This window comes from Silurus aristotelis, assembly GCF_946808225.1.
Source record: "Silurus aristotelis genome assembly, chromosome: 7".
Classification (NCBI taxonomy): domain Eukaryota; kingdom Metazoa; phylum Chordata; class Actinopteri; order Siluriformes; family Siluridae; genus Silurus; species Silurus aristotelis.
Window position 1 is genome coordinate 10543332 of NC_139580.1, and position 18504 is coordinate 10561835.

Genomic DNA, 18504 nt, shown 5'->3' on the forward strand with positions numbered 1-18504 from the left:
TTTGCTGGTTGTGCGACAAAAACGCGCAAATACATGGGGATTTATCGGAAAGCAATTTATATACATATATATAAAAAATATTTTAATATTTAAACCATGTTGTTTTGTAGTGTTTAAAATTCATATTTTTTTGTAATCGAACATTTATTTGTACTTTTACATGTATTTTTTTTAATACACGCAGCTGTTTAATTCTAGGGTTGTAAAACAAATAAAATGAGTTAAATATAATATACATATACTAAAAAATAAATATATCTGATACTGATCAGGCAGAAGCAGCTGAGTGCTAAAAAATATTTTTTTTTCCTGCCCAGGCCAGAGGAATCGAGCACAGATGACATCGTACGTGTAATTAACACGAGGAAGAACTATGGCGAATGACAAGGTGAGTGAAGCCTGACTTTTACCTACAAATAAAGGTGCGTCTGGTTTGCGGGTGAAAATGGCGTGATGGTGCCAGTAAGATAACAATCTTAAGTAATCTTTTGAATGATAATCGTTCACTGTAATTCAGATACTAACCCAAAATACTTGCGGTGTTGTGGAAGGCTCGCTTGTGTTTTTTTGCAGTCTGTGAACTGATTAGAGTGAATTACAAAATCTACGTTCTTATGCTTATAAAAACATTTCATATTTATTGATGCATTAGGATATTAACGAAGTTTAAGTTTGTTTAGATTGGTCGACTAATGAGTTTTGTGGCAGAGTAATATTTAATCTGTGTTAAAATAGTTCATAAGCAATTTAAATGCTCAAATGCAGACACTTTCCTAATAATCACATCATGTTTGTACAGAGGCCTAGAAAGACCCTTCACACGTGGACATTTTGACATTACTTCATATCTTCTGCTATAAATAGTTTTGTAAACTTTCCTAAACTGAAAGTCTCCCCCTTTTGCATCTATCACAACCACATGTACAGATCAAGAGTGAGATTTATGCTCTTCTACAAAAGTGAAATTAATGTTTTTATTTATATAGATAGATAGATAGATAGATAGATAGATAGATAGATAGATAGATAGATAGATAGATTTATGAGATATATATATATATATATATATATATATATATATATATAGAGAGAGAGAGAGAGAGAGAGAGAGAGAGAGAGAGAGAACTAAAAGATGGCCCACTTATGGTCTTATCACCCAAATAAAAAGCCTCTCACTGCTTTTAAACACAGGACTTCTCTCTCAAAACACCAGTATTCTCTGTTCACACTATTAAAGTCTGTCTAGTTGTCTAAATGTCTTGTTTTTAACTTATGTAAACATTTTAAAACATTTGCTGCCAGAGTTGATGGCATGTATTTATCTGTAGACATGTTTAAACAGACCGTTTCTACTGCTGCGTTTGTTTAGTAGCAAGTAATCTTTATAGAACGCTAAAGGTAAAGTTATGAACGAAAACAACAACAAAAAAAAGCAACATTTTGCCTAAAAGTTTTAAGAAGGTAGAGATTATCTGCAGAAAAACCATTTTGTGGGGGTTCAGAATTCTGGGCCGATTTCCAAAACGAATCTACAGTCCGAGCAGTTTCTAATAACATCTTGTACCAGAAATAAATGTATTTAATATTTTCAGTATAATATTTTAAGGTGGGTAGAATAAACACCACTCAATTTAATGTACAATTAGAAGCCAGGCCAGTTTTGTTTATGTAATCTGAATAGAAATGTTTAGCAAATAAACTATAAAACAAGCCAATGTGTTTTATTCTCATAAATATACTCATTTAGCATTTTCTCTGTGTGTGTGTTAGTTGTATTGGTAAAACTTTATTTTCCTTCATGTACTGTTACTTTCAAACCTGTTTGAAGTCCTGTTCTTGTACGTTGTGCAACCGTAATAATCGTCATCCCACATTTTTTTACAAGTTGTGTCAGCAACAGTGGGCTGAATTTTTTAAACAAGAGCAAACAGTCTACAAAGTGTTATTAACGTTACCTCCCATTCACTGGACCAAATGAATGATCAGCATTTAGTCATGTTGTCGGTATTCACTGTGTTTTCTGTTGGTTGTGTGCGCAGGATCCCCTGAGCCAGCTGAAGGATCTGGCACATCTCAAAGATCAACTTGCAGATATTCAAAAAAGAGTAGAGGATGAAGTGCAGGTTGGGATACCACAGGTACTTTCTCTATCCATACCTAATTTCCAAAGTCATTTTTTAGTGACTCACAAAAAAGAACCTAGAATCCATTAGGTAAAAACCCACTGTTTGTAATTAATTAGTTTACATATAAACACCAGAGACTTGGAGGGTTACAGCAGGGGTCACCAACACAGTGCCTTTTCTTAAAATAGCTCACTTGCCAGTGAGCTGCATCAATTTTTTTTTTTAATCTGTCACGGATGGACTAAGAGTCGGAAACCGGAGTATGGTTAAACGTCTTGTCTTTATTTAGTCTGAACATATACAAGGCAAAGGCTTTGAGGAGAAGTATGAACCAGAGAATGGGTAAAATCCATAATGCGGGTAAACCATGGATGATCGCCAATGTGAACCGTTAAAGGTATTCCTATCTTGAGCTGCTGCTCTTCTTCTTCTTCTTCTTCTTCTTCTTCTTCTTCTTCTTCTTCTTCGGTAGGAAGTCCGGTAGCTCTCTTATGGCAACGAGTAGATTAGACAGTGAGTAAGATGAAATCGGGACCTTATAAAGGGGAAAGGTAATGGGGAACAGGTGTAGGTGATTAGAGCAGGGAGAGGCTGAGTGAGAGTTAGAGCCTTGAAGGGAGGCGTGGCTGGTGTATCCCTGACAAAATCACACTTGCATTGGTGTGAATTTAAAAATGACAATATTAAAATATAGATGACTAGATATAGATGAATATCATTAATTATTAATAATAACGTATATAGTCAAAGGCAAACTGAGCATTTTTTTCTTGTAGAATCATCACCAAATGTTGCAGAAAATCTGCTATTTTAGCCAAATTTAAAGCTATTCTCCCTCAACAGCAGTTACTATTTTTTCAGTCAATCATTTAAATCCCCAATTTTTCAGTTTAACCTATATGCTTGTGGTGGTTTCGTTCCATGTCGTGGAAAAAACTCTAATTGAGGGAACATAATTTTGGATGAATGGTGTTGATTCTTCCAAATAATATATACATTATAGCTGTTCTTTGACAAGAAAACCTGAATTTCAGTTTGAGGACTGTTCAGAATTTCTCTGCATTGTTAACATAATTGTGTGTCCTCTGTCCTGCAGGGTGGCTCACTGTTAGCCTCTCCATTTTTAAAGGGCTTCCTGGCTGGCTATGTGGTGGCCAAACTACGTGCCTCAGCCATTTTGGGGGTCGCTTTGGGAACCCTAACTGGCATCTACGCCACACAGACCTATCCGGTGCCGAACATTGAGAAGACCATCAAAGACTATTTGAACTCTTTGAAGAAAGGTCCTAATAATTAACACAGTGGAAGACAAGGAATCCTGACAGAGGAATCACAGTCAAAGAAAACTTGTGGAATAAGTTCATATTTAAGTTCCATAGCTGGCTGGACAAATTGGGTCTAAGGGTTATATTGCATTAAGAAAGAGTTAGTTTTTACTCTGTCTGCTTGTTAGTAAAGATTTAATTCTGCTATCTTTTTTATCATATTTATAACATAGGGTGCAAATGTAAAAAATGATCATCATTAAGAATGTTGGTTCTTGTGAAACTGCTCTCCCACGCACTAAGCGATGGCTCAAAGGTAGTCGTTGGGTCTTTCTCTTGATCATCTCAGTCCTCATCTACGGCTCTCACGCTCCTCTCATCGCTCTCACTAAATCGGACGGCCGCGTTCCCTTCAGCCCGTCATCCTGCGTTGTTCTGATCGAACTCACCAAGCTGCTGATCTCTTTCACTCTTCTGTTTGCTTCAGGGGACGTTCACACCATCCAGGTTTCTATATCCTTGGTTGCGGTGATGCCGTACGCTTTTCCCGCTCTGCTTTACGCCTTCAACAACAACCTGGTGGTCTTCATGCAGGCCTACATGGACCCCAGTTCATTTCAGGTTCTCAGCAACCTGAAGATTGCCTTTACCGCTCTGCTCTACACATCCTGCCTGAGAAAGAGGCTGCGCCGTGCTCAGTGGACGGCACTGGCGGTTCTCATGGTGGCTGGGGCACTACACAGCTACTCTAGCCTGGATTGGGGGAGATCTGATCAGGAAGGGGAGAATGCCAGAGCCGGGCTTTACATCACAGCATGGGGACTGCTGCTTGTGCTCCTTTACTGCTTCGTGTCTGGACTTGCTGCAGTCTACACCGAGAAAGTTTTAAAAAGTCAGCGTCTACCGCTAAGCCTGCAGAATCTCTTCCTGTATGTATTCGGCGTGGGAATCAATCTGATGTCACATTTCTACAGCAGTGGAACAGAGCAGGCGTTTTTAGATGGATATTCTTCAATGGTGTGGCTCATCATAGCCGGCCAGGCAGCTAACGGCCTGCTGATGTCTGTAGTAATGAAACATGGAACTGGAATCACACGACTCTTCATCATCTCCTCAGCCATGCTGGTAAACAGCGTGCTGTCTTGGGGGCTGCTGGGATTGCAGCTCACACCTTTTTTTCTTATGCCGGTGCTGATGATTGCATTGGCTGTGTACCTCTACTACAGGTAAATGATCTGTAAGTACGGTTGCACTCTTATTGCCTATCATGCTGGAACAGGTTTAGGTCCTAGTTTAAGTAAAGGGAAAATGTAATACTACCACATCCAAAGACATTCTATACAACTATGTGCCTCTAACTTTGTGCTAACAGTTTGGGGGAGAAACACATAGGACTGGAAACATCAGGTGTCCCAATACTTTTGTCCATATGGTGTATTTGTATTATTCAGAACATTTGAGTTTTACTATAATCAAATGTTTAAAGTTTAGAAAATATTGAGTATTAATATAATAGCAACATTTAATATAAAAAAAAAAAAAGACCTCAATTTCTAATCTACAATATAGTTTAAATTCACAGTGTAAAATATTCTGAAAAGAAGATTAAGAGTTAGGAGGTGAGAGAGATGATTAGGCATATTCATGGAAATATCATTTCACAGTTTTACAAAACAGCTCTATGCTGCACAAAATAGGTCACGAAACATAGGTCAAACCTCCAGCAAAACAGTACTCTTCTGGGACATAAAAGAAATGGTTGAATGACATTTATTTTGTGGGAACAAAAATAACATTCTGTAAAAACTTATTTCAGTACTGAGAAAAACAATCCTAACTATTTGAAGCTTGGTGGACACATGGTGTAATGTGTTTTTAGTTATGACCTGTTTTTTACATTTTATTTTAATTATAATCCATTAATTATTCTGCATGTATGTTTTAATAAAAACCTATTGGTTATTTAATTGCAGGTTTGACTGTATCCCGTGTGTGCTGCGTTGCTTTTTGTTTTGTTTTGTTTAACTCTTTTAGGATGAAGGACATATTTTTGGTTTATTTGTTTGAGATTTTTTTAATTATGTTGCAAAAGTTGATGTTGCATAAACAGAGACTAAAAGTACTGTATTGATGACTGGAATAAATATTATAACTATCCATCATGCCTTTTATCTGTGTTTACCTGTCGTTACCTGGTACTTCCTGTGACCCAAAAAACATTTACTCTGCAAGGGTAGGTTTTGTAACCATGATGTAGCTTTGCATGACCCATTCACTCATGCAGCTTGGGTTTGTCAGGCCCCGTCTTCAGCTCAGCCAAAGCTACAGCAGGGAAATATGATGTCAGTTTTAGAAACGCTCACATGATATAAGCAGTCATAACTAGAATGGTTCTATTAATGAATCAAGGGGACATTTCGATACCTTTTAGTTAGGGGATCTGCAATATATAGGAAAACTTGTACAAAACTTGTAAAAAGTGTACATAAATAATTGTAAAAAAATTTACATAACATAACCAACATAATTAGACAGAACTATAATTGTGCTGGAGCTTCTTGGTGATGGAAGTTAAGTATGGTGTGAATTACAAGGCCATTTTCTAATGGAGTGCTATTGGGAAAAATAGTTTAGACAAAAAAAATAATTAAAAATTTAATTATTAAAAAAATAAATGAGGAATTAACAATATATATAATTTTTTTTTATTTTATTTTTTTAATACCAGAGCAATTTTACCTAGATATTTGTAGTAAACAAAGAATGCATTTTTTATTCAGTTATACATGTATATATTGTTTATTAAGCAAAAGGCACATTGAAATAATTTAGCTAAAAGTATTTTTCCCTGATGACGATGGATGGATGGATGGATGGATGGATGGATGGATGGATGGATGGATGGATGTGGATGGATGTGGATGGATGGATGGATGGTTTTCTATCTATCTATCCCTCATTAAATAGTGCAGGTACACAGCAACAAAATGCAGTTTAGCATTTACCAGAAGTGCTAAAAGTAGCAATTGTGCAAATTGACAAGTGCAGATAAATATGTAAGTATATGTAAACATATGTATAGTGAATAAATATAAAGGCTATAGCAGTAAAAAGATGTCTAGACACGGTTAAAAAGTACAAGTAAATAGTAAATATCTCTTCACATCTCTATTACCAAAGCAGACACGACCATTTCGAACAAATCTTTTTTGCATTTAAGCAAACGTTTTCTGGATAAGTCTCCAGGAGCACTTTTGGTAATAAGATATCATCGCCTCATTAGAAAACATTTCACTCTCATCACACTTACTTTTATCAAAATGTTTTGCCTGTTAATAAAACAAAAACTAATAGCTTTTTGGATTTAAATAGGGAATTATCTCGGAGAAGATCTGAGTCACCTTTGTGAAGCTGCATGTTGTCAGCCTGAAGCTGCTGGTTTTGGGAAGACAGGTACACAGCATCCCTAATAGCTTCCAGCAATAGAGACCTATACCTGCCTTCTGATAGCCGCTTCTGCTCCTCCAGCACCTGACGAAATGTCCGAAACACCTGAAACACAATTTTTAAGCATTGAAATATAACATCTTGATTATCTCAACTGCTAAATATTTACTATGTTAATAAAAGGCAATTGCATTATAAGATTATTCTTATAAATTATTTTTATTTATTAGATTATTGTTTCCTAAAGTCTAATCAAATGGCTTAAATTACATTTAAAAGGGGTACTACATCCCCTTATGTACAAAAAGACACACCCCAGAGGGTGTCACCCCAGTAAAATATTTGCATCCTAAACAATGATATTTATTATGCTTTTATGAAATAATCATGTGACTGGTTTTGGATCTGAACAGGATATTAGGGTTAACTAAGGATACACAAGGATGAAGTTTTCTTTCTTACCTTTAGGCTTTCCTCTCTGAGAGAGTGCATTTCCTGCTGGTGGAGTTCATACAGTGCCCCCAGGGCCACCTCGGCCTGCTGGTTCTCTCTGCGCAGGGCCTCGATCTGCAGAACAAGGATCTGCCTCTCTCTTCTTAGGTACATCAATTCATTCCCCAGCACCTCTGTCTACAAATGAAGAGGTGTTTCATTAATTTAGTTTTTATTACGATGCCACTGTATATGCAATATAGACTTTAGTAAGTGCAGTTTATCAATGAAGTAATACAGCAGACCATATATGAGACAATTTCATGCTTTATTATTCTTCTAATGCATTCATTATAAACAAATCATATTCTGTTAAAGTGAATCGTTCATCGTCATTTAATTTGTCATGTGAGTAACTTTGTGTTAGTAAATAAATGCATTACTATTTAACACTCTGTAAAGTCCAGATAAGCTCAAGCATTACTCATACAGTGACAAACAATCTAACACCAGATTATAGTACATATTTTGCCCAGGTGTTGATAAAAACTTTGAGTAAAGGGTCTAATTGGAGAACACACATGCTAATTTGGCCATGAGATGTTTTTAACATTTTTTTGCCAGAAATGCTAGAGATAATAATCCCACCTGCTCTTCCTGCGGTTCACTTTCCATCTTCAGCAGTTCCTCTTGTATCAATCTCTCATGATCATCTTTCATCTTCCTCATCTGCTCCTGTAGTCTGGAGTATACCTCCTGTGACCATGTTTTAAGGTGCTCAGTAAATTCATATATCATGCTTAGCATCTGACATAATTAATATATTTCGGTCCCAATAATTTTGATCCCATTTAGTTGTATTTTAAAGCGACTATTTTGGAATGACCTTTTTTTTTAAATAGTATGTAACATTTGCATGTTTTATACCGCAGTGTTCTTGAGTTCTCAAATCTAATTGGTCAGAGGGAGTAAATAAATGTTCAGATCAGATCAGAAGCAGAAGAAGAGTTTTGGCCTAGTATTTAACACAGCATAAAATTTTTTTTTTTTTAACAAAGAAATAACCCATATATATGGGGCTAAGTTCTGTGAGCAGACATTTATTTCACATTTTTAAAAAAAACAGAGAGGTTTCATGCTGAGGAAGAGCACTACAGACATATTTGTTTTGAGAATGTTGATGGAGAAGTATAGAGAAGGTCAGAAGGAGCTGCATTGTGTGTTTGTGGATTTAGAGAAAGCGTACGTCAGGGTGCCGAGAGAGGAGTTGTGGTATTGAATGAGGAAGTCAGGTGTGTCAGAGAAGTATGTGAGGGTGGTGCAGGACTGTGTGACAGCAGTGAAGTGTGCAGTAGGAACGACTGGTTTAAGGTGGAGGTTGGACTGCATCAAGGATCGGCTCTAAGCCGTTTCCTATTTGCAGTGGTGAGGGACAGGTTGACAGACGAGGTCAGACAAGAGTCTCCGTGGACTATGATGTTTGTGGATAATATTGTGTTTTGTGGTGAGAGTAGGGAGCAGGTTAAGAAGAGCCTGGAGAGGTTGAGATATGCGCTGGAGAGAAGGGGAATGAAAGTCAGTAGGAGTAAGACAGAGTACATGTGTGTGAATGAAAGAGGTGAGGTGGTTAAGGTAAATTAATTTAGGTACCTGGGGTCAACAGTGCAAAGTAATAAACAGTGTGTTAGAAAAGTGAAGGGTGGAGTGGGTGGAGAAAAGTGACAGGAGTGATTTGTGATAGAAGTGTATCTGCAAGAGTGAAGGGAAAAGTTTATAGAACTGTGGTGAGACCTGTGATGTTGTATTGGTTGAAGACAGTGACATTGAGTAAAAGACAGGAGGCGGAGCTGGAGCTGAAGATGTTGCGGTTTTCGGCAGAAAAAGAGGAAGACCAAGGGGGAGGTTTATAGATGTAGTGTAGGAAGACATGCTGGTGGTTAATTTGAAAGATGCAGACGTAGAGGACAGTGGAGTATGGAGACGGTGACCCCTAATGGGAGCAGCCAAAAGAAGAAAGGACTTTGTTCAGCAAAGTCTTCAGGATAAATAATTTGTGTTTTGTGGTTGCATAGTAACATGACAAGCTGTATTTTTTTTTTTTATTATAAACAAGAAAGTGTGAAAACAAGTGGTAACGGGAGCTTGCTTGTTTATGAAAGACATGTGACTAAAATGGGTGAAAAAATGATATAATGCTATCCTAAAAACAAATTTGTACATTAAAAAATAATAAAATAAATACAAACAAATTAGCCTAGACCCAGTGTGGTATGAGAAGGAAAACATGAAAGTGGGCCACATCATAACCTGCTGTAAAAGATTTTCTCCTATACAGCACACCAATAAGTGCTTTATTTCTTATTTGCTTATCAGTCAAATAATAAACTCTTCATTAAACTGCATAAAAAACATAAAAAAAAATAAATAAAAAAAGTCACTTACTAGACTGCCGTCTTGTCCTGATTTTTCTAATTCCCCAGAAAAATCCTTTTGTGTTTTCTCCTCTTTTTGCAATTCCTCTCTGAGCTGCTTTATCCACTTAACCCTCTCCTGGTTCCTCTCCACACTGGTTCTACCCTCTGTCATCACCAATATATCCACTATTATCATCAACGTTTTGTATTTACCAACAGCAAAAGTGATACTTGCTAGATAATTGTAATGGCTTGTGGTTATTTATTTATTTGCTTGTTTGTTTGTTTTACTGTAAATGAATTGGGAGTTAGCAGAGGAAACTAAGACATATAGCAACGTTGATTTTTTTTGTTAAATAATCAATTTGTATTAGTTCGTTGTTCATCCCTGAGCATATAACATGAATTATAACATTTTACAAAGTTGTCATTAAAAATATGTAACAAAACTATGTGTATACACACCTTTGAGGTGTATTTCCACCTCTTCTCTCAGAAGTTGTTGTAAGTGGTTCTTTCTCTCTGCTGAATTAAACATGGGTTTTTCCATCTCAGATTCTCTGTCAATTTTTTCCTGAACCCCAACAAAAGACAGACCTCATAGCCGTTTTTCATGTTTTTCTTTTGCATCATTTTGCTTTATTTCAATCATAAGACTTTACTGCATAAACTGGATATGTTCTTCTTTACAACACTCGCTTTTTGTTATTTTTTTGTAATGTTTTTTTTATTTATGTTTCATCTTGAACTATGTTTGGATAATTACCTGATACCAGAACTGCTCCTGTTACCACTTCTACCACTACTACTACTACTACTACTAATAATAATAATGATACTCCTATTGTGTCCCTTTATACCACTTCTGCTGCTATTACAAATACTGGTTCTGCTACAACTACCTCCACAACTACTTGTACTGCAACCACTTCTACTACTACTACTACTACTACTATACTACTGCAACTACTATTACAACTGTTATTACAACTGCTACTATCAGCACCACCACTACTACTACCACCAATTCTACTACAACTGCTATACTACTATAACAAAAGATATTACTTGTGCTACTACTACCACTACTACTACTAATATTACTACTACTACTATCACTATAGTTACTACCAACACTACTACTACTACTTTACTAGTTCTATACTACTACTACAATGACTTTTACTACTGCTATTGCTACTATGCTACTTGTGCTACTACCACTGGTACTACTGCTATATTGCTGCTACTATTACTGATCTGATTACTACTACAACTATAACTACTACTGATAATAATAATCATAATTAAATATGTGCACCACTACTTACAGATGTCTCCATGTTGTGTGTAGTGGACAAAAAGCTGTGTGGTCCCTCCTGCTCTAAAGTAAAGCATGTCACAGTGCTACACTGCAGTAAAATATTTATTAGTGAGTATCCACTTTCTCCTCTCAGAAGTGCTCTAAATGATCTAGTTATACACACTGGCTGTGAATCGCTGTTATAGGATTATTGACTCATCTTGTATCAGTTTAAGAGCCTCATAGTATTCATAGTTTCTTGGTTTGATAATCATATATCATCATTTTATAAACAGTGTTCATCAGTTTCATATTATTCTTCTTATTTCTTCTTCTTTTTAACTATGCAGTATAATAAGTGTAAATTTTAACTATATTAATTTAATGTTGCATGGTAGGTGTTGCTCAGAAGTGTAATTCCTGTTTTAAACTGCTTTTTACTGCATTTCTGTGGTATTCTGTAGGATTTTCAGTTTTAACATTGATACAAATCAAGGTTTTTTGGGACAGACCATCAACAATCCCGAGTTTGTATACATTTATGTAGAAAAGAACATGAACCAAAGTTAGTTCCAATGTATACATATGGGTTTCATCCTTATGTCAAATGTATATAGAATTGTTTTCTCTTAATGACTTAAAAAATAAACATGTACATAAATTAAGCCTATATATTTATTGTCTAACTCTCCTGTCCTTCTTAGTTCTTCGTGAGCTTTTTCTTTTATGCCATTTTGTGGTTTTGTAAATGTAAATAAGCTGATTTATGAAATAGTTTGATGATTTGTAGCATATTGGCATAAATCAACATATGCACTTGAGTATGAAAAATTTTGCTCCACTGAAACCTTTGTAAATCTTGTTCAAATTCTTTCTTTAGTTTAAGCCTTAAGAACATTTTCTCCCAACTGTAAGAAGAGATTAATGATGCCCAATGTATTGAACTGTATGTAAACTGTATGTTTCAATACAGAAGTAATCAGAGCTCTTTAGAATAGGGAGGCATGGTTTATTCGAAGGCCACTTATTTACAGAACATTCCTTTTGATTCATAGACCTACATCCCACAATCTTTTGCCATCTCTAAACATGCCTTAAGTAAAAAAAAAATTAAATAAGCAAATCAATAATAAGCAAAGAACAGAAAATAGTATAACCACATGAGTCAGTATGTTGCAATTGTTATGCATGTAACAGTAATCACCAATAAACATCTAATCTAAATTGAACAAAACAGAATGAGATGCTAAATGAATTTATTTGTTATAGTCAAGCAGTAATCACTTCTTTAACTCTATTTTAATCTGCTGTAAAACAAAGAGTCAGATAAGAGACAGATACCAGACAGGAGAGCTAATAGTATCTTGTTTTTAATCAGTGTGTTTAATTCAGGATGCAAGATTTGAACCTCCATCTTTCTATCCTACTGATTTTACTCTGGAAGAAATTGGAGAAGAGAAAGTGGGTTAGAAGCACAATCATTAAAATTCTTGCTTATACCACGTTGAGTTTAACAATGAAGCTAAATATTATTAACATGTATTTATGTATTATATGGAAAAGGTTTCTCACCAAGCTTTTGGTTGACTGTGGTTTCAATGTCAGATACACGGATCAGGAGAGGAGGAGAAATAGAGCATATTAGTAATCAACCAAACACAGGCATTTCACTGAATTTATAGAAACTTGGGATTTTGCTCTAACAATGTAATTCCGAAGATGATAAGTAAGAAAATTTAAATTTTAAGGTTAAGTCTAGGGGTTTGTTTTTTATGAATAGAAGGGAAATAGTTAAAATATGTGTTCCTTTTGTAATGATCGATGGGAGTAAGGTGGAGTGAAATAGTGCAAAGTAGGCTCCAGCTTCATGAATGGTGGGAAATTGGTGTAAAGGTGGCTACCAGTGTGCATTAAGCTGGAATTGCTTAACTGATGCTAACAGTGGTTACGTGTTTCTGAGTTAAAACCCACCATTGCCACAGTCCACGTGATCACGTGACTCAGTGCCAGGGATCCTGTTGCCATTCTTATCCACACACCAGCAATAGCCAGTGCTGTGCCAGCACTGCTTGGGCTTGTAGTTGCCCTCCTCATCGCACTGTGGCTGATAGAAACCTGGTTTGACCTTCTCAGCCTCGAGCTTGCACTTTTTCTCCACAAGAACAACTACAGAAGGAGGAAAGAAGGTAAATAGAGCAACCTGGGTCTGTGTTTTTATATAAGATCTTTGTTATCTATATGCTGCTATGAAATTTAATCACAAGTCAGCATTTGTGCGTTTATACAAAGGCAATAAAAAATAAAAATGAAACACGTTTTTCTTCCTCAAAGTAAAAACTATTCAAATATTTAACTGTGTGTCAGAAAAGGAGATGCTTTTCATGATAATGTCTGCATTTGATAATTTTTTTTAAATAAAAACAGATCCCGACAGTGAGTCCCGGTTTTTGGGACATAATAGTGTGTGTGAATGAGAATCTGTTTCCTACCAGGAGAATTAGTGGTTTCGAGCTCCTTCTCAACCTTGTCTGCATTGATGTCAACCAACATGGGCATGTGGTTCATGGCCACTGCCATCCTCCCAGCTGGTCGGAGACCTTCTGGGAAAAAAAGTGATTAGTTCATTTCTTCATAATTTACTTACTGATCATAAAATTTTATACCTTTTATTGTTATACAGTAAAACTCTCTATCTATCTATCTATCTATCTATCTATCTATCTATCTATCTATCTATCTATCTATCTATCTATCTATCTATCTATCTATCTATCTAACAATTGTTTTTATTAATAAATATAAATTGGTTAAAAAAATAAACTTGTTCTGTACTATACAGTGCTTCACTTCTGCTTTATTATTTTCATATTTTGGCATCAGTTTCATTTCAGTCTTGCACTTTCTTTTTTATATGTCTGCATATATTATGCATTAACATTTGTGTGCACTGGTTATCTATGAGCCTGTTCACATAAATAGCTAAATTAATTTAGTGACAAGAATATTAAAGTTTTTTTATTATTATAGTATTATAGGGGATTTTATAATTTTATTGTGTGGTATTATTTAATGCATCATTGTTCCTTTTATAATAATTGTGTTTTTACCATCCACAAGGCCACTTCCTTCTTTCTGGATTTGGTAGCTAGGCTGTATTTTCTGTAAACAATGGAACATAGTTTATTAATTACAATCCAAAGGATAGTGTAATACATTCATGGGTTATTGCCAACATGAAAAGGATTGTTTTTGACTTCCTGGACTAATCTAGCTGCGTTTATTAATTTGTAGCACAAATCTCACCGAGAGTGGCTGTTTTGAGCCGTCCTGATCAATGGCCATCAGCATTGGCATTTTGCTCATGTGGGTGCGCATCATTTTAGGAGCAACTATAAAAATAATAAAAAACATCAAGCAATGATTAATTGCACATAGATAAAAAAAAAAAGAGGGAAATAGAACATTTGCCCACATTTCCTCTTTGTTACCTATTCATTTATTTATCTTCCCTGCTACCATATTACAACTGAAAAACAAGATGTAAAGATCTCTATTGTGATTCCTAACTATTCATGAATTAATATTGCATTTCAACTGCATAGTTGAATCTGCGCTCACTTCCTCATTCTCTCATTGTTGTTTTCTTCCTGCCGTACCTGTCAGCATGCGAGAGAGCTCCTTCTTCAAAGTATCCTGTCCCTGCTCCAAAGATTGAAGATGATCCTTCTGCCTCATGACATAGTAGGCCGTGAAAGCCTGACCAGCCAGCAGCAGACATGCCAGCACGGTCAGACCGGCCACCTTCACTGCTTTACCATTGGGGGTCCTGCTCAAAGAAGAAAAGACTAATGTTGACATTTGACATTTAACAAACAATCATTTTTATTTTATTACACATATATATATATATATATATATATATATATATATATATATATATATATATATATATATATATAGTACTTGGTCTTATCTCTTACCCATATGAATTTACACAAATAAATAACAAACAAATAAATAGCCTCCAACAATCATTGCTAAATTATGAAAAAAATCTGGCAATTCCGATTAAATATATATAGAATTCATCAATAAAATGTATGAAGGAATGTGTAAATGTATATATACTATGAATGTATTAATGATATGCTATAATGTTCATTTTTGCTAATATGATAATTTAATATAATGATTATCAGATGTAATGTAATGATCACACATTGCATTGCAATGGTTCTGTGACCATGGTGAGAATATCATGCACATTGCAAGCATTATTAATAAATAACAAAGAACAACTATTATTTAAGAATTTGTATTGAGCCACAATCCTAAATTCTAACATTTTTGTTAAATAGCATCAAAATCAAAAGTGAAAAGGATAAATAAATATTAGATACGCTTTTCCTAAATGATAATCTTTTTTGAATAATAAGAAAAACATATTTTCTTTATATATCCGTCTGAATGTGACCAATCACAAATATCCCTGGCGTGTGACGTCACGGGTCTCTAGGTAGAACTGGATTCCAGCAAAACTTTCACACAACCTAATACACTGCAAATCATTGTAATAAATAAAGTTATAAATATTTTCGTGTTTGCATTTGTGCCCACAGTTTGCTAAATATACATAGATTAAAAATCGATTGTAAGCTGCAACGTGGTGTTAAAAATAATATAAAATATACAAAATATTTGTTGTAATTATATTAATAGTATAATAATAATAATAATAATAATAATAATAATAATAATAATTATTATTATTATTATTATTATTATTATTATTATTATTATAAAAACAGTCAGGTGTTATGTGTGTGAAGTCTCACCTCCTCTGCTCGGTCATGGTCTCGGAGCTGGAAGCTCTCTCCAATAGTGCGTCGTCCTGTTCCATCCTTCCAGGTGTTTGTGGTGTCTTTCACTCTCTCTTTCTTTCTCTCTGGTGAAGACTGAAAATAAAATGAACGCACCCCAGCCGTAGACAGAGTTTTAAATGAAGGGGTGGCACTGTTGTGTTTTTTTTTTTTTTTTTTTTTTTTATTCTAGTCTGATGGAAAGCCCCAGATTCAGAAGATGAGGAGGAGCAGTGAGTAAACTCTTATATACTAGCGTACTAAATAGTATGCACACCGTCACAGTATTTGCAGTAGGAGGCATTAGAGGCACTACAGTGGACACAATAATGACTGAATAAGTGAATCGATTCTTTTGGAGTATTTAGTCAAACATTCTTTATAAACAGGAAGTGCTACACAGCAAAAATAAAAAATATTGAAGTTAGTTTCAAGTTTAAATAATGGTCTATAAGGGTCAATTAATTGGCAAAGAGTTACACACAAAATAAGGTTTCTGACAAGAGATCAATAAAAGCAGTCTTTCTTTCTTTCTTTCCTTCTTTCTATCTATCTATCTATCTATCTATCTATCTATCTATCTATCTATCTATCTATCTATCTATCTATCTATCTATCTATCTATCTATCTATCTATCTATCTATTTACATACTTACTGTTTTACTTTCTTACATATTTAGTTAAGTACTGAGATGAATTGCACTTGAATTTCTTCATAACTATGACAATTACACTTGTATGATCAATCTAAAATCTAAACATAATAACTTGTCAATATTGAAATATCAATAAATGTACACTATAGCTGTTGTCAGTAAAATGAGAAAAAAAAGGTTCTGTGCAATTCAGATGGATGTACAGTTTACAGGTTTTTTTTTTTATCAGGGCCCATCTTAAATTCATTGTCAGAACGTTTTTTTATTATTGTATATAAATATGAATTGAGTGAGATATAAAGTCTATATGAACTAACCTGCTCAGCATAATATAATATATTAGACATTTACTTGAATCAAGTAAATGAATCAATTTGTTTACTATTAAAGAGAGGGAGTCGATTCCTATTTTAAATATTGTTACATACTGTTTAGTAGAGTAGTGCTGTGAAACCTTTTCAGGGATTCAGTTCTATTTTTTTTTTTTTTTTTTTTTTTAAACAGTATTTTCCTTCACTCTGTAAATCTCATTGGCTCTCCTGTGCAGCATCATCAGTTGACAGCTAGATAGAAGCTTGAATAAGGTGAACATTTTTATAGTGAACTCTTATTGTTGAGTATATTTTATTCAATATTTTTTGTAATTCAACTTGTTTTACTACAATACAATATAGCACAACCTACATTAGAGAGGTAAATAGTGATTATTTGAAATCCATAAATCTGTTCTCTAACTGCAGCATGCAAATGCAATAGTTTATATCTAAAGCACAAATTGTTAAATGCACAGCAAACAGACTCTTTGCTTTTATTTCTTAATGTGCTTATTTTTAGTTTATGAAATATAAATTTTTTTTTAAAGTTGAAGGCTTTTATTTAAGCAATTAAATGAAAGACATAGACTCTATGCTTCCCATTTGTATTTGTTGCAGATTTATTTTGCCCAGATACAAGTGACTCACGTCCCTAATGTCCACTCTGATTAGAGAATAAATCTCCATGCAACATCCAGGACATACAACTGTTTTTTTTTGTTTTTTTTCACTTCCTAAAAAAAGAGAAATGTAAAATACCTTAGAAAGACAAAGTTGAACTAATCACAATGTCATAATGAGAACTGTCTTGAATTTGAATTTGGAAATTGTAACTTTAGTTTTATAAGGTTCGGTCTTGGTAGAGCACAAATGGAAAATACAACCGTATAATACTAAATTCTCAATATTTTTTTATGTCATTAGATATATTTATGTATCACGTGTGTGTTTGTGAGAAAGAACACGATATTTAAAAAATAATATAAACAGGGTTTTACATACAGAATACTAGCAATGTGACAACTTTCTTGTATAATGTATGCTTCAAATATTGAATATGGAATAATAGCTTTTTATAAGTTATATACTTGTGATTGACATTCAGAAGATCAAACTTTAAAGATCAAAACTGTAAGCACCCCAATCTGGTTAGAAAAATTCTCCAGACAATGTTATATTTAATGAATTGCGTTAATTTATTTATTTCTGTTAATAAAAGGCATAACCCGCAAGCTTGCTTTTTTTTCTAGAAGCAAACATTTATTTATTAAAATGATTGTGTGGCTATTAATCCAACTACCCTACAGAGTTTTCTCTTCCTTTTTGAAAGTTCCCTTTTTTTTTTTTTTATTTCTTGCATTTAGGTTAATCTAAATCTCAGTTAAAAGAGTAGTGAAACTGTCTGAAAACTGTCTAAAAGGAAAATCTAACAGAAAAAAGGTCTACATTTATAGAGATAGAATTACCAGGAAGGATATAACATTTTGGAGTTAAAAGAAAATAATTGAAATGCAGAAATTATTTCTGAAATTGGATGGGATACACACACACACACACACACACACACACACACACACACACACACACACACACACACACACACATACATATGCAAATGATGTTTGTTAGCTCAGGTGTAGATAAACTTGTTCAGTGCAGTTACACAACCAAAATTTAAAAACGTATA

At 34.4% G+C, this 18504-nt stretch overlaps 4 protein-coding genes across 7 annotated transcripts; 2 read left to right on the forward strand and 2 right to left on the reverse strand.

The window, feature by feature from the left end:
• Positions 1–253: 253 nt before the first annotated feature.
• On the forward strand, positions 254–5548 carry slc35a4 (solute carrier family 35 member A4). 2 transcript variants are annotated; one of them, XR_014534457.1, is made up of 4 exons: positions 254–388; positions 2040–2138; positions 3223–5329; positions 5433–5548. XR_014534457.1 is itself a non-coding variant. In XM_083547250.1 (3 exons), the coding sequence occupies exons 1-3, from the start codon at positions 374–376 to the stop codon at positions 3421–3423; spliced, it is 315 nt and encodes a 104-aa protein (XP_083403376.1). In that variant the 5' UTR covers positions 254–373; the 3' UTR covers positions 3424–5548. The 2 variants fall into 2 exon arrangements, 1 of the variants encoding a protein (XP_083403376.1); XM_083547250.1 differs by having other exon boundaries at positions 3223–5548.
• On the forward strand, positions 3223–5548 carry LOC310729117 (putative UDP-sugar transporter protein SLC35A4). Its single transcript, XM_083547170.1, has 2 exons — positions 3223–5329; positions 5433–5548. Exon 1 carries the CDS (start codon positions 3641–3643, stop codon positions 4619–4621), a length of 981 nt encoding a protein of 326 aa, XP_083403296.1. The 5' UTR covers positions 3223–3640; the 3' UTR covers positions 4622–5329; positions 5433–5548.
• LOC310729131 (uncharacterized protein) lies at positions 4926–11513 on the reverse strand. Of its 2 annotated transcripts, XM_083547196.1 has the most exons (7): positions 11016–11513; positions 10150–10258; positions 9713–9849; positions 7919–8026; positions 7301–7468; positions 6793–6943; positions 4926–5713 (listed from the first exon to the last, which is right to left on the reverse strand). In XM_083547196.1, exons 1-7 carry the CDS (start codon positions 11025–11027, stop codon positions 5664–5666), a joined length of 735 nt encoding a protein of 244 aa, XP_083403322.1. In that variant the 5' UTR covers positions 11028–11513; the 3' UTR covers positions 4926–5663. The 2 variants fall into 2 exon arrangements, with proteins under 2 accessions (XP_083403322.1, XP_083403323.1); XM_083547197.1 differs by lacking the exons at positions 4926–5713; positions 11016–11513 and adding an exon at positions 10673–10784 and having other exon boundaries at positions 6547–6943; positions 10150–10633.
• A 462-nt stretch (positions 11514–11975) lies between these two features.
• On the reverse strand, positions 11976–16103 carry cd74a (CD74 molecule, major histocompatibility complex, class II invariant chain a). Of its 2 annotated transcripts, none has more exons than XM_083547222.1 (7): positions 15823–16103; positions 14644–14813; positions 14291–14376; positions 14095–14146; positions 13477–13587; positions 12937–13153; positions 11976–12422 (listed from the first exon to the last, which is right to left on the reverse strand). In XM_083547222.1, the coding sequence occupies exons 1-6, from the start codon at positions 15885–15887 to the stop codon at positions 12948–12950; spliced, it is 690 nt and encodes a 229-aa protein (XP_083403348.1). In that variant the 5' UTR covers positions 15888–16103; the 3' UTR covers positions 11976–12422; positions 12937–12947. The 2 variants fall into 2 exon arrangements, with proteins under 2 accessions (XP_083403348.1, XP_083403349.1); XM_083547223.1 differs by having other exon boundaries at positions 13477–13584; positions 15823–16050.
• Positions 16104–18504: the final 2401 nt, after the last annotated feature.

Bases quoted from the DNA above. Each gene is read 5' to 3' on its own strand.
- LOC310729131 (XM_083547196.1), bottom strand. The intron at 7,469-7,918 runs GTGGGATTATTA...CTTCATTTGTAG, and splicing joins GTGAACCGCAGGAAGAGCAG to ACAGAGGTGCTGGGGAATGA. The intron at 6,944-7,300 runs GTAAGAAAGAAA...ATTGTGTTTCAG, and splicing joins TCAGAGAGGAAAGCCTAAAG to GTGTTTCGGACATTTCGTCA.
- cd74a (XM_083547222.1), bottom strand. From the start codon at position 15,887: ATGGAACAGGACGACGCACTATTGGAGAGAGCTTCCAGCTCCGAGACC. The intron at 14,814-15,822 runs GTGAGACTTCAC...TTCTTTGAGCAG, and splicing joins ACCATGACCGAGCAGAGGAG to GACCCCCAATGGTAAAGCAG. The intron at 13,154-13,476 runs GTAGGAAACAGA...CTCCTTCTGTAG, and splicing joins CGAAACCACTAATTCTCCTG to TTGTTCTTGTGGAGAAAAAG.
- LOC310729117 (XM_083547170.1), top strand. From the start codon at position 3,641: ATGATCATCATTAAGAATGTTGGTTCTTGTGAAACTGCTCTCCCACGC.
- slc35a4 (XM_083547250.1), top strand. The intron at 2,139-3,222 runs GTACTTTCTCTA...TCTGTCCTGCAG, and splicing joins TGCAGGTTGGGATACCACAG to GGTGGCTCACTGTTAGCCTC.